The 13,579-nt window shown below is 30.6% G+C and overlaps 2 protein-coding genes and 1 long non-coding RNA gene across 5 annotated transcripts; 2 read left to right on the forward strand and 1 right to left on the reverse strand.

The window, feature by feature from the left end:
• Positions 1–545: 545 nt before the first annotated feature.
• LOC138183714 (uncharacterized) lies at positions 546–3,608 on the forward strand. Of its 3 annotated transcripts, none has more exons than XM_069121056.1 (3): positions 546–696; positions 3,037–3,153; positions 3,239–3,608. In XM_069121056.1, exons 2-3 carry the CDS (start codon positions 3,044–3,046, stop codon positions 3,405–3,407), a joined length of 279 nt encoding a protein of 92 aa, XP_068977157.1. In that variant the 5' UTR covers positions 546–696; positions 3,037–3,043; the 3' UTR covers positions 3,408–3,608. The 3 variants fall into 3 exon arrangements, with proteins under 3 accessions (XP_068977157.1, XP_068977155.1, XP_068977158.1); XM_069121057.1 differs by having other exon boundaries at positions 559–696; positions 3,034–3,153; XM_069121054.1 differs by lacking the exons at positions 3,037–3,153; positions 3,239–3,608 and adding an exon at positions 1,632–2,803 and having other exon boundaries at positions 553–696.
• Positions 3,609–7,506: 3,898 nt separating this feature from the next.
• Positions 7,507–8,410, reverse strand: LOC138183178 (uncharacterized). The gene is made up of 3 exons (XR_011174008.1): positions 8,214–8,410; positions 8,045–8,133; positions 7,507–7,954 (listed from the first exon to the last, which is right to left on the reverse strand). It is a non-coding gene; the product is annotated as an uncharacterized LOC138183178 (long non-coding RNA).
• Positions 8,411–9,338: 928 nt separating this feature from the next.
• Positions 9,339–13,395, forward strand: LOC138183427 (probable ATP-dependent RNA helicase DDX43). Its single transcript, XM_069120307.1, has 11 exons — positions 9,339–9,494; positions 9,621–9,865; positions 10,278–10,652; positions 10,720–10,938; positions 11,001–11,127; positions 11,221–11,386; positions 11,464–11,706; positions 11,792–11,939; positions 12,020–12,261; positions 12,344–12,506; positions 12,591–13,395. Exons 1-11 carry the CDS (start codon positions 9,371–9,373, stop codon positions 12,732–12,734), a joined length of 2,196 nt encoding a protein of 731 aa, XP_068976408.1. The 5' UTR covers positions 9,339–9,370; the 3' UTR covers positions 12,735–13,395.
• The last annotated feature ends 184 nt before the right edge of the window (positions 13,396–13,579 follow it).

A 13,579-nucleotide genomic window follows, 5' to 3' on the forward strand; every position in this document is an offset into this window, starting at 1 on the left:
ATTGAGTCCTAACTAGTTACGAGAAATCAACATGGAAGACAAGATGATCCTCGTTCTGCACATGCCTAACATATTATAAATGTCTCAGACAGAGAGAAATATATTTTACTCATCTCTGTCTGTCTCGTAGGAACGAGGTCCTTGTTGACTTTCCATGTTGATTTTTCACAACCAGACACGACTCAATTTTCAGACGCTTGTCCCTAGCGGGTGTCAAGGACTGAATTATATGATCGTGTTCCCGACATAACTTATTTAATAAAAAATAGATAAACTATAATAATTTAAAAAATTCACGAATTATTTTATATACGTATATATTTGTTATAAGTGTTTGTAAAATATTTACTTGAATTATTTATACTATTATATATTATATATGCATATAAATATATGAATTACATTTTTAATGCCAATTTGTATTTTATAGGTTATAAAAAAGAAAATGAGTCATATTATCAAACAGATCGACTATATTTTTTGTTAATAATAGAAAGATTTCTTGGTAAGAAATGTGATAGGCAAATTTTGAGCGAACTCTATCGGAGAAACTTAGAAATATATTCTTCGCTCTAGAACACATAGCTCATCTCAGAATCAGTTTTAACGCTTTAACTGTCCTAGGTGTACGTGACGTAACAGATTGGCGCAGTTTGTCTAGTGGCCATTTTGTTTTCAATTGCACGGCTGATTAAGGTATTTTATATAAAGATATTTCGTGTAATTGTAGGCTATTTAGGCGATTAATGTAGTCGACGAAATATTTAAGAAAGTTTTAAAGGAATTTTACTTACATTCTCTACGACAACTATTTTATATGCTAATTGAAAATTCTATTTAGTTTTGGATAAGTCTTTTCTATCAAATTTCACGTTCTTTTATCTCTTTCTCTCTTTATCCCCTTTTATATTTTTGTAATTGTTGATCTTGGTAATCTTTATTAAATAATTATGTCGTACGACATATAGAATAAAGCTGTTTTCCATTTTGACCATTTCTTTTTCCAGAGTATCAGAAGAAAAATTTATATTTAAATACATATTCGAGCATAATTTAACGTGATTAAATTTTTGGAAACTCTGATTAGCATCGGAAATACACTGAACATTAATTTTTAAGACATCAGACGTTATATCATACGTTCACCTAAAAATGAGTATAAGTGTTGTATACTCTATAATATCGTACTATTTAGATTGATGATCATGTATAATGTAAATTATATTATTTTTAAAAGTATTATAATCATTTGTATTATAATATAACAGAGTATAAGAATTGTAGAATTATATAACCACATAAAATTAAACTAATTTTAATCAATTGAAATAATTACTTATAATGAAATATAGAGATATAGATAAGGATACAATCAAAGCTGAATTTCTATAATATATATTGCATCGTAAAAAAAATAAATGGATGAAGTTCATATATATAGAAATTACTGAAGACAAAATCCTAGCTTTGATTGAATTTTGTTTATATTAATGGCAATTTAAATACATTTTGATCTCTCGCTATAAGTCCACTTGTCTCTTGCATACGCGTACATTTAAAACCAATCAGATAAAGGCTTGGTAAGACGAAATGAGCAGTGTACTCATAGAAGGCAGTTTCTATCCTTATAGGTGTCCATCTGTCCATTCAGCGTGGTGAGAGAGGCAACAATGGATTCAAAACGGCATGAACGCAGTTCCAAGTCCAATACAGATTCACCACCAGCTCCACCTTCGCCTCCTATGTATAGTGCAAGTTATACAACATATGATGGGTACAAAAACAGAATGTCGTCGCGCCGTTCACCTTCACCCTTGGAGTATAGAAGCAGTAGAACTTCCCGAAATGACTCGCCACAAGACAGACGTAGAAGAAGACGCAGTACTTCAAAATCTTCTCCAACTAGATCGTACAAACGATCTCGATCCCCTGATAGAGATAAAGATCGAGACAGAGATAGAGATCGATCGCGCAAATATTCCAGGAGAGATAGATCAAGGTCTAGGTCAAGAGGAAGATCGCGTTCCAGAGATAGGAGACGTAGTCGCAGTCGTAATAGAAGTAAAGATAGACATAGAGGTAGAGAAAGCCGCAGATACCATAGAGCACCATCGTACGAGTCAGATACAGCTGAAGATAATACAGACACAACTGTATCTCATACAGTTGTTCCTCCACAATCTAATGCTTTTAAAAATGATGGTAGTTTTATGGAAATGTTTAAAAAAATGCAGGAACAAATGCAACCTGCACAAAAACCGGCGACTTCTGTTTTGGAAGAAAAAACTGTTGTTCCTCCACCTTTGATGGTAGGAAAGAGGCGAGGAGGTAGAATTTTAAAAACTGGAATGGTTGCCAAACCAAAGACTGAACAAACTGTTGAACAACCCAAGGATGCTTGGTCACTCTATATGGCTGAAGTGAAAAAATACAGAGAAGTTTGCTGTCAGGAAGAAGATAACACAAGACCATTGGTTAAATAGCTGATTTATTTTCAACCATTTTCCATTTTGTTACTTTGTTTTATCTACAATGAATGTGCTTTCAAAAGATGCTGTGTTCTCTTAATTACATCATGGTTGTATTTAAATATACAAGAATAGCTATTAACCAACTTTAAAAAAGAACTCCATGTATACTAAAATTATTTAAAATTTATGAAAGCTTTGAATTAAAGCTTTTTATTATTTACCAAGAAAAACTTCTATAGAAATGTATGCAAATATGGGGAAGCTTTTTCTTTTCTCAATTACTAGATAGAATGTACAGTATATGTTATTCATAAATTATGAATATATAGTATCCCAAATTCTTAAATATTTCAAGTTAAAGAACATTATTAATGTAACATGAGAATAAAAACAAGGACTGCAGTGAGAAAGCAATTAATGTTTGTGATAGTGTACTATGTGATGCAAGAGACAAACTGACTAAAGCGAGAGACAAACATGTAAAGAGTTTGCCTTGTGGGAAAAAGGGAGGGTGACAGATTGTAGCACTTTTAATAAATATAATACATTGTAACTTGTTAAGCAGCATCAATATGGTTAAATATACAGAACTTGGAAATGCGGCAACATTAGAAACCCCCGTCGATTTGAAACCAAACACAGCACCATATGACCCAAGATTCCCAAATCAAAACCAGACAAGGTAAACAAAACATAAATTGATGTATTTTAATTCTTATAAACTGTTAATGTATAAGATTGCTTATTCCTGTTTATTTTGAATACAGATATTGTTACACTAGTTTTGTGGACTTTCAACGTTGCAAAAAACGACATGGTGAGGATTATGATGCATGTAAATATTTCAAAAAAGTATATTCTGCAATGTGCCCAAATAGTTGGATAACAAATTGGAATGATCAAATTGAGAATGGAAATTTTCAAGGAAACATATAATACATTAGAGGCATCACATTGTAACTGCCACTTTAGTAATGTTGTTTACACAATAACAGGAATTTACGGTTCTACCTTCCTGTTTGTAAAATAATATTGAATAAATTGATAATAGTTTAACTTCTATTGAATTCTGTTAATCAATATTGTTTTTATTTCATTACAGTTACTGAATATAAATAAAAGTTATACAAAATTTAAGTATTTCACTATTTTATAATTTTTTGGATACAAATTAATGTCTATAATAATACATAAACCTTTTTTATATTATTAACCTCAAATCTAAAATTATTTACTATACATTGTTCACATATAATTTCAAGTACATACGATATTGCATAAATTAGTATATGTATTTCACGTCTTACGCTAAATAGTTCACAAAAAATATTAAATTAAGTCTACCATAAAAAGTAATACATAATTTGTAAGAAGTTATGTAAAAGCTTTCCTTGATTACAACTGTATATGTAGATCGAACTTTACATCTATTTTATGTGCGTAATCACTTAATATTAAAGGAGTATTTATCATATATTTTCATAATCGTAAGTCAAAATTTTCAGCTTAAAGGTTCGGTTATAGTACTTGCCTATACTAGAAGCATTCGATTTATTTGATTACATCGATGAATGTATAATAAAAATTTACTAACTCCTTCTATTGCTAATGTTTTCTCATTTGTATAATAGAATTTCTCGTTCAAATAAGTGAATTCGATCAACAGCAACATATTTAATTGGACATTAACTAAAATTTTATTCAGATAAATGTAATTTCATTGTATAGATGAAAAACTTTCCAATCCCTAATCCCTACTATGGACAATAGTCTCGTAGAAATTATACATAGATTCGATAGAGTAATGAGGTAGGATTTTACCATTTTAATGTTTTGTCCTATCCTGATATGCAAGTACATATCATCAGATATTATCATTATACGGAGGAGAAACTCTGCAAAAGTTCAATAGATTCGATGTCAATTTTTCCTATTTCCTTAAATAAAAAGACGATATATACAAAAATAATTATTAAAATTTGATCAGCACTTGAACGAATTTGTACGAAATTTCTAATGATTTCATGTAAAAAAAATAGTATAACTAAATAGAAATAAAATAAATTTTTATATATAAAAATGTTAAAAATTTTTCACTTATACTTCCTATTTTTAAAAGTTTCTTTGTTTATTTTTTTCAGTACAGTACATACTGTTTACACCGAAGGATAGGATTTTTAAAAGTTTCATATTATTGAAATGAAAAGATCCTAAAGTACAAGAGTTTTATATAATGATTAATGCTAAATAAACATATTAAAATGTATAATCATCGAAAAAGAAAATACACTAAAACCATACATTTTAGCCATAGCAAAATACAGAACCTCTCTGAGTCATATTAGGTATCATTTTTCTAGGGAGATAGAGTTCTAGGGAACCCCAAATCTCTTTCTCTCCTTTTCACCAATAATAAATGAAACAAATAACTGTCATAAAATATCGAGATCTTTATGTAGTAGGAATAGTGTTAGTTAATATTTAATTAATAATTAATATTACTGCATATGGATACTATTATAATTTCCTTAGTAGAAACGAATATATGGTCAAATGATTCTAGTTGTTTCCGGACTAGTGCTACCCTTAGCGGCAAAGTGCTAAAGATGTTCCACGTTAGCATATACAAGAACCCATTTAGTTCCACCACAAATAAGGTATACTCACTGTGGCTTTACGTTACTAGAGCATTTTATTGTACGGTTTTACGGAAAAATTCTCGGAGATAGACAAGTATGAGAATAACAAAAATCAAGCAATAATTAAGCTTAGTTGCCTGAGAAAGAGAAATTAATTGTTTATTACAATATTTTTTAGAGAAGAAAAGAAGATCTTTCGTTTTAAATGAAATATCAATTAGTGGTATGATGCAATAATTTTAATATATTCATTTATACACAATTTTTTAGATTTAACATTAAATTTACTTTTTTCGCGATAATATTTGTGTTATAATAAAACCTAAATTTCGTTTTAATAGTAATTTCAATACTTGATAGAATCTGAATAATATTTCTGATGCATCTGCAGAAAAAGAATCTCTTGATATTTGTATGGTCGTCATCTCTATTACGGGGGGTTGAGATTCTTCTCGGCGCACCGTAAAACTCGGTGGCCCACCGCGTTCAAACATTATAACATTTTTTTTTTTATTATTTAGTTTGTATTTTACAATTTGTCCAGCTGGACATTTGGTAAATTTTTCTAGCTTAATTGCTAAATAACATGTGGATGGCTACCCCCAGCGGGATACCATCTTCCAGTTTAACTATTTTATTTCTTTAGTAAGGTCAGCGGGGTGTTTTCTTTTTAGTCTTCTTTCTATGAGAGTTTTGCTCGCTTCAGCAGCCAGCTGGCTTGGATGTGTTGCCGTCCTTTCCTTGTATTTTTCTGCGTACCTACCGATTTCTTCTTTGACCGTTAGTAGTTTTAAGTCTTTGCGTATATCCTCGTAACAATTTAACATGATCCAATGTCAGACATCCTTGAGACAAAGTATGTAAATATAAATTCAAAAATAAAACTTCTTTATTTTTTACCTTTTCTAAATTAAACTTTTATTAACGTGTGTGTGAGATCTTCCTGAATAAAAGAAAACCAAATACGATATACTTTGAATTACATTTCCTGATTGATATGTATTCAATTTTTATTTATTAAGTAAGCAAATGTGCTCTAAATTATATCGTATTTGGTTTTATTTCAATTAGAAAAATGTAACAAGTATGGTGGTAAAAGTTTCATTCATCACTGTTTATTCCCTGTGGTTGATCGAATGTTGTGATCTTTCGAGGTTGGTCGGCGTTTGCACTGTTTTATGCCGACTAATAAAACTAATTAACTAGAAGAATTTGTTGGAAATAGCTATTGAAACGATTGCTAATGATTAAAAATGATAAGTAAAGTAACGTTAACAGGAATCAATTTGAGATGACAAGAAATGAGTACGTATGACGAGTACATATTTGATGATAAGTAACGACTAAGGATGACATCTAGTAATGATAACGATTGACAACTAGTATTTTATTTCTAAAGACAACCAATTCAGTACATCCATAGCGCGATGTACCCTTGAGCTGGGGTAAAGAAACTGGTCGCTAGTAAACGACGGCTTAATAACAGGGTGATTTTGCCAGCTCTAAACCTGGAATTACAAGAATACGAAAACCGTTAGGCCCAAACCTATCGAGCATCTGGATTCCAGAAGGTCCATTAGGCTTTATAATATTTTACTAGCAAGGAAATGAATAATAACGGATCTCTAACAAACGAATTTTCACTAAATGACGCCTGTAAACTGTAGGCCGGCCTGCTAAGTAAATTGGCTGAATAGCGAACTAAACATAAAATGTTGTATCATAAATTTAGTCGCTTGCATTTCTTAATTATCACAAATAAGAAAAAGGAAAGATTCAGTTATGACTCAGAAAGAAAGTTATGACTCAGAGGTCTCAGTTTGTCTTTATATGTCTTTGGGCCTTTATATGTTTCCGAAAGTTTCGTCTTTCAATTCCCTCAGTCCCTCTATCTCTTTTATCCTCAATACCATTTTCTAAGTTCGGCATGTCTAAGATCTCAATTTTCAAAAATAGAGTCGTTTCTACATCTGTATAATTGCAAAACTTGTTTTTTCTTTTTAATTTTTAGTTTGTGCTTTACGATTTATCCAACTAGACATTCGGTAAATCTGTAGTAATGTTTTTATTCTTTTTTTTTATTATTTAATTTGTACTTTACAATTTGTCCAGCTGGACATTCGGTAAACGTCCTCGAATATCAGAATTTGGCTGTTGATAGTTGGCATGTTGGCCAATTATGGCCATGGCATGTATATATAACATTGGTCCTAAGACGCTTTCTTATGGCACCCCTTCCTTGAAGTCTTTAACTTCAGAGTAACCGTCCTTTATTTTTATTACCAAGGTTCCATTGTATTACTGAAAATTCTCAATGCGAGAATTGATTGTAAATTTTAATAAATAAATAAAAAAAAAAAAGAAATAAAGCTTCCATTGCTTAGATATGATTTGAATAAGTGGATTTGAATAAGTGGAATTTGTTTCGGGAAATGTTTTTTGATTGTTTATAAGAGGCTTTCATAGGAAAGTATTTCGCAGGAAAGTATTGAATTCTTAAAATTGCATTGAACGTTATTGTCATTAATCGTATTGCTTTTAGGGGAAGGTTTTTTAAGATTTTACCATTGATTAGGTCGGTTCCTGGTGCTTGATTATGATTCTAATTTTTTGTGCTGTTGTACTAGGTATGGTGTAGTGCTTGTTAGTTGAGATATTTCCCGTGTCAACGTCTGTATGACACTTGGAGTTAGTGTTGTTAATATTATATGGAGTAAATGTATCACAAAGGTGGTTGGAAAATTTTTCAGCTCGCTCTTCGTTGCTTCTGGCCCGTGAGTTGTCTGTTTTTTTTATTGCTTTCCACAGGGAGTAGTTGGTATTCTCGTGCGCAAAACTTGTGTCCTGAAATTTTTGCAATTAATACAGATTTCCGTATTCATTATATATATAAGAATATGTTATTTGGAATCGTCACATATTAAAAAAAATTACCATTGAAATCGAAGAGATTGAGTTCAATTTGTGCATTTGCTCAAACTTATTCTGTATCAACAGAATTACGAGTATAATACGTTTCCTAACTGAATGAAATAAAAAATACGGGGCAAATATGTAAGCGAATTGAAGGGAATATAATTTAGATATTATTATAAATGCATACCGATTTATTCGAAAAGCCACGTTTAACCAGGATGGTAGAATATGCGCAGGATAGTCTATTCCATTCACTCGCTTAAGAATTCTACAAAGAATGCCCAAATACACTAGACATCGCAATTTCTAAATGTTGGGATCTGTTTGCCTACGATGTCGTATAACCCCTGGTATCCCTAACAAGTTATACCGACCCAAGGACATTTGCTTAATGTATTTATATGTAATTGTTTTGATTGACAGGCTAAACCGGCCCAGTGAAAAATGGTTTTATACAAATATCGTTACTTTTATTTGTACTTATACTTATACCTACAAGAACCGTTCCAACTAAAACCCATTTGGAGAAAGCCCATTTGGCTCGAATTAGCAAACACTTTACACCAGCACTTTACGAAGACCCGGCAAAAGACCTTTCCCTTTGTCGCCATCAGCTTATCGCCACGTTATTGTTTCTGCTTGTTAATTGTCAGTTTATAAACTTATTCCAATTAGCGACCAAAATTTATTCGAATGACGAATAACAAAAAGAGAATAAACAATGAATACATAATTAACATTAAACACTTAATATCATAATGATGAAAAAGTACATATATTTAGTTGCTAATATTTGACAGAAATCCAAAATTTAATGATTTTATTTACGTGTTTCAACATTTCAAAAACAGTTTCTTTGTTTTTTGATTATTATTCAATCATCCAAAAAATAGGGGTGGTTACAATTGAATCAGTGACGCGAGTAATGTGACGCGGTAATGGTTTTTTTTTAAGATTTATATTGCCTTCGTATCGGTAAAACAATATCAATACAATAATGTAATTTCTTTATCTTTGACTTTTTGTTAATAAAAATTCCATTAACATATTGGCAAGACTTTCTCGATTAAAATGAAACCAAACACGATATTGTTATAAAATTCGGCTATGTTGTGTTTATATTGTGTTTATGAATCTTCCTTGACTCTCTTGACTTGAAATAGACTCTTGTAACCTGGAATCACAGCGAGTATACCTCATTTGTGGTAGGAGTAGATTCTAAGGGGGTAGGTAGGTTCTCGTATATGCTAGCATATACAACTTCAGCACTTAGCCGCATGGTGCAGCACCTGTACTGTGGAACAACTAGAACAATGGGCATGAGCAGATAACTGCCCCTCTACTATGGTATATAAGGCGTCCCTGAGTTTGTTTCCGTTTAGTTGGGAAGAGCTTCCTGAAGTTACAACAGTTGGGGTAGAAAGTAGTTTAGTGAAGTTAAGTTGGAAACTAATTACAAACATTCAAGGTATGAAAAACATTATACTTTAAATATATTTTAATTTTTCATAATATACTGAATTTATTTGACTATAATTAAAGTGAATACGCGAAAAATAATTCATACAATTCTAAGGATTGTTTATACTTGTAGATAGGAAGAATATCTTAATAATGGACTGTAGCAGACCCAACGTAAGATACAATGAACGACCGAATAATTATCAACATAATACCTTTAGAAGAGGAGAGCGGCATCCAAATTTCCCTCGCAATAATTATAATATACGATATGACCAATCTGTAATTCAAATTGGTACCGGAAAAGTTGGAAGACTTATTGGCAGAAGTGGAAGTAATATTAGAGAATTACAAGACAAAACAAATACGAGAATTCACGTAAGCATTTATTAAACATTATTTGATTTTCTCTAGTTTCATATAATATATAAATTTTAAATAATTTTAAAGCTCAAAATATAGTCTTATAAAAGACATCACTTAAATAATTTTTTATGTGAATTTTTAAAAATATATTTTTTGTCTTCAATATTGAAAATAATATATATAATATAAATATATATATATATATAAAAATATTAATAAATATATATAATATGTATTTATAATAATTTATAATAATATGTATTTTGATATATATGTATATATCAGTAATACTTCATCAAAATACATATTATTGTTTGACATAATTAGTGATACTTTATGAATAACATTTTTATTTTGCAAGCTACATTGTAATTTTTTGACATGTACAGTTTCTAAGGAATAAAGTTTAATTCAATGTCAATAGGTTGAGAGATCAAGTACAAATGATACAACAGCTGTAACCATTATTGGAACTAAAGAAGCACAACAACAAGCAATATGTTTGATAGAAGAGTCATTAAGAGATAATGTTAGAACAAAAGAGCCAGTACGAAAATTACAAAATGGACAAAGAGAAAATGACCAAAGGGAACATAGGCAAAAAGAACATAGGCAAAAGGAACATGGGCAAAGGGAATATGTGCAAAGGGAATATGGGCAAAAAGAAAATGGGCAAAAAGAAAATGACCAAAGGGAAAATGAGCAAAAAGAGAATGAGCAAGGGGAAAATAAACAAGAGAAAGAGGATGAATTACCAAGATTTCTTGATCTTGATTGGCAACAAATAAGCAGGGATCATGTAAGTTTCTATGAAATTATAAAGTAAATTTAATTCCTTTGTATATGCATCATCTTTTTCTGATTAGGATGAATACCACAGACAAAAGTGGGCAAAGTGTACTCCTATTGTTAAAAATTTTTACAAAGAGGATCCAATAATTGCTAATTTGACATCAGAGCAAGTAGATGCCTTTCGAAAGGCAAACAATAATATAGAAGTGAACATTGTGCTTGATAATGAAGAAGATACTTCTGAAGTATTAAGTATACCCAACCCTATCGAAACATTTGAACAGGCCTTTCAAGTAAGTAAAGATATTTGAATAAATATTTATGAAAAATATAGACTACAATATAAATGTTATAGGATTACTCTGAAATACTTGAAGAAATTAGAAAACAAAAATTTGCTCAACCAAGTCCAATACAGTGTCAAGCATGGCCTATTCTTCTTAGTGGCAGAGATCTTATTGGCATTGCACAAACAGGAACAGGTATATTGTAATGTAGTTTTGTCTGATGAGTAGAATAAAGAAAAGAGTAGAAGAAAGAAAGAGTATAGAGGAAATTATTTTATTGATATTTAGGGAAAACTTTGGCATTTCTACTGCCTGCTTTGATCCATATCGAAGGCCAGATAACACCGAGATCAGAGCGGAAAGGACCAACTGTCCTTGTTCTAGCACCTACCAGAGAGCTAGCCTTGCAAATTGAGAAAGAAGTAAACAAATATTCCTATCATGGCATAAAGGCGTAAGTAAAATTTATTATATTTCCATTTTGAAACGTGCATGTACAAGGATATATTGATAAATAATTTATTATTAAAGGGTATGTATATATGGAGGCGGATGTCGTAAAAAACAAGTTACTGTAGTAACAGAAGGTGTAGAAATAGTTATTGCTACACCTGGTAGACTAAACGATCTTGTACGCACAGAGGTTTTAAATGTTTCTTCCGTTTCATACCTCGTCTTAGACGAAGCCGATCGTATGCTTGATATGGGATTTGAACCACAAATTAGAAAAGCTTTAATAGACGTAAGGCCAGATAGACAAACTGTTATGACGAGGTATATCAAATTTATTATTAATAAACAATTTTTTAAATATTTTCTATGTGATAACAAATAACAATAGAGTGCTTTTACATTTTAGCGCCACATGGCCGATAAGTGTCAGACGTTTGGCGAAATCGTATATGAAAAATCCAATCCAAGTATATGTTGGATCGTTGGACTTAGTTGCTGTACATACAGTGCTGCAGAAGATTTATATTATTGATGAAAATGATAAGACTGATATGGTTAATATAATGAAAAATTCTTTGAATCTTATTGAATCTTATACTAAAACACATATATTATCATTTTTTTTTTTCAATAGATGCATCAATTCTTTCGCGACATGGCACCGAATGATAAAGTAATAGTATTTTTTGCAAAAAAAGCTAAGGTAGATGATGTAGCGAGTGATTTAGCTTTGATGTCTGTTAATTGTTCAAGTATACATGGCGGAAGAGAACAAGCTGATAGAGAACAAGCATTAGAGGAATTAAAAACTGGAGAGGCTAGAATATTATTGGCGACAGATGTCGCCAGTAGAGGAATCGATATTGAAGATATTACGTACGTCTGATTTTATATTATTTAGAATCTGATCCAAACTTAAATTTTAGAAGAAACCTTTTAAAAAAAAGATTATTTTTAGGCATGTTTTAAATTTTGATTTTCCACGGGATATAGAAGAATATGTTCACCGTGTTGGACGTACCGGCCGCGCTGGTCGTACCGGTGAGAGTATTACTTACATGACCCGGAGCGACTGGTCTCACGCGAGGGAACTAATTAATATTTTAGAAGAGGCTAATCAAGTATATTTTAGTATATTTATATGTTTATATGAAAATTTGATTATATGTATATAAATTTACATATGTAAATCTTTGTCTTTGCAGATAGTACCTGAACAATTATACCACATGGCTGATAGATATGAAGCATGGAAGGAGAAGCGAGCTACCGAAAGACGCTCCGACCGAAACAGAAGAGGAGGAGGAGGAGGAGGAGGAGGAGGAGGAGGTTGGAGAAGATGGTTTTAGTCTGAAAAGCTACCTACATTTATACAGTTCCTATTCACTCAGGTTAAGTTATACTTATTAAGTGTATGTATGTAAGAAAAACAGAAATATATGCATTTTTTTTATGGAATGTAAATGTATTAAATCGATAATTATTATTTCAAGGTAATTTAAGGACACTTTTATAACATGCGTTATCGTGTTGAAAAAATGTATTAATATAATAATAAGTATATATATCTAACAAAAACGAATACAGAATTATATAAATTTTTTTTATTGAATGTAATGTATTAAATCGATAATTATTTCGAAATTAAGGACACTTTTATAACATGCGGCTATTTTGCAGAAGTGTATTAATTGTTTATATTTTGGATATAAACTAAATAAAAATATAAATTACATACAAGATTATTATTATATGTTATTATTGTTATATGTATGAAATATTGATATGTTATATTTTATTTTTTTCTTTTTACAAACGTGGAAGTGGTACTGGAAGTAAGAACTGTTACTTTAAAAAGATATTACTTTAATAAAGTTATTATAGAGGTTAGATATGAAACATAAAAATTTATGAACTTATTTTTCTGTTTGTCACGTTACACAGAAAATTACGTATTTAAATAAAAGAATTGTCACCTAATATTTATTTGCACATACATGCATATTTTAATTTTCACAGTAACAGAGTAGTAATCAATTCAAGCACACTAATAGCAATTCTAGAATAGCAATATTAAAATATTTAAAAATTGGTATACTTGGTCCAGAAATATTACGATTTGAATAAAAGAATTATCATTTAATATTTGCATATACATGCATATTTGAATTTTCACAGTAACAGAGTGGTAATC

Source organism: Bombus flavifrons, chromosome 9 (genome assembly GCF_040668555.2).
Source record: "Bombus flavifrons isolate JBK064 chromosome 9, iyBomFlav1_principal, whole genome shotgun sequence".
NCBI lineage: Eukaryota > Metazoa > Arthropoda > Insecta > Hymenoptera > Apidae > Bombus > Bombus flavifrons.

What these genes read in the sequence shown, in the direction of transcription:
- LOC138183714 (XM_069121054.1), top strand. Translation starts at nt 1,671, where the DNA reads ATGGATTCAAAACGGCATGAACGCAGTTCCAAGTCCAATACAGATTCA.
- LOC138183427 (XM_069120307.1), top strand. Translation starts at nt 9,371, where the DNA reads ATGGTATATAAGGCGTCCCTGAGTTTGTTTCCGTTTAGTTGGGAAGAG. An exon ending in ACTAATTACAAACATTCAAG is followed by an intron (nt 9,495 to 9,620) that starts GTATGAAAAACA and finishes TTATACTTGTAG; the next exon opens with ATAGGAAGAATATCTTAATA. An exon ending in AAAATGATAAGACTGATATG is followed by an intron (nt 11,940 to 12,019) that starts GTTAATATAATG and finishes TTTTTTCAATAG; the next exon opens with ATGCATCAATTCTTTCGCGA.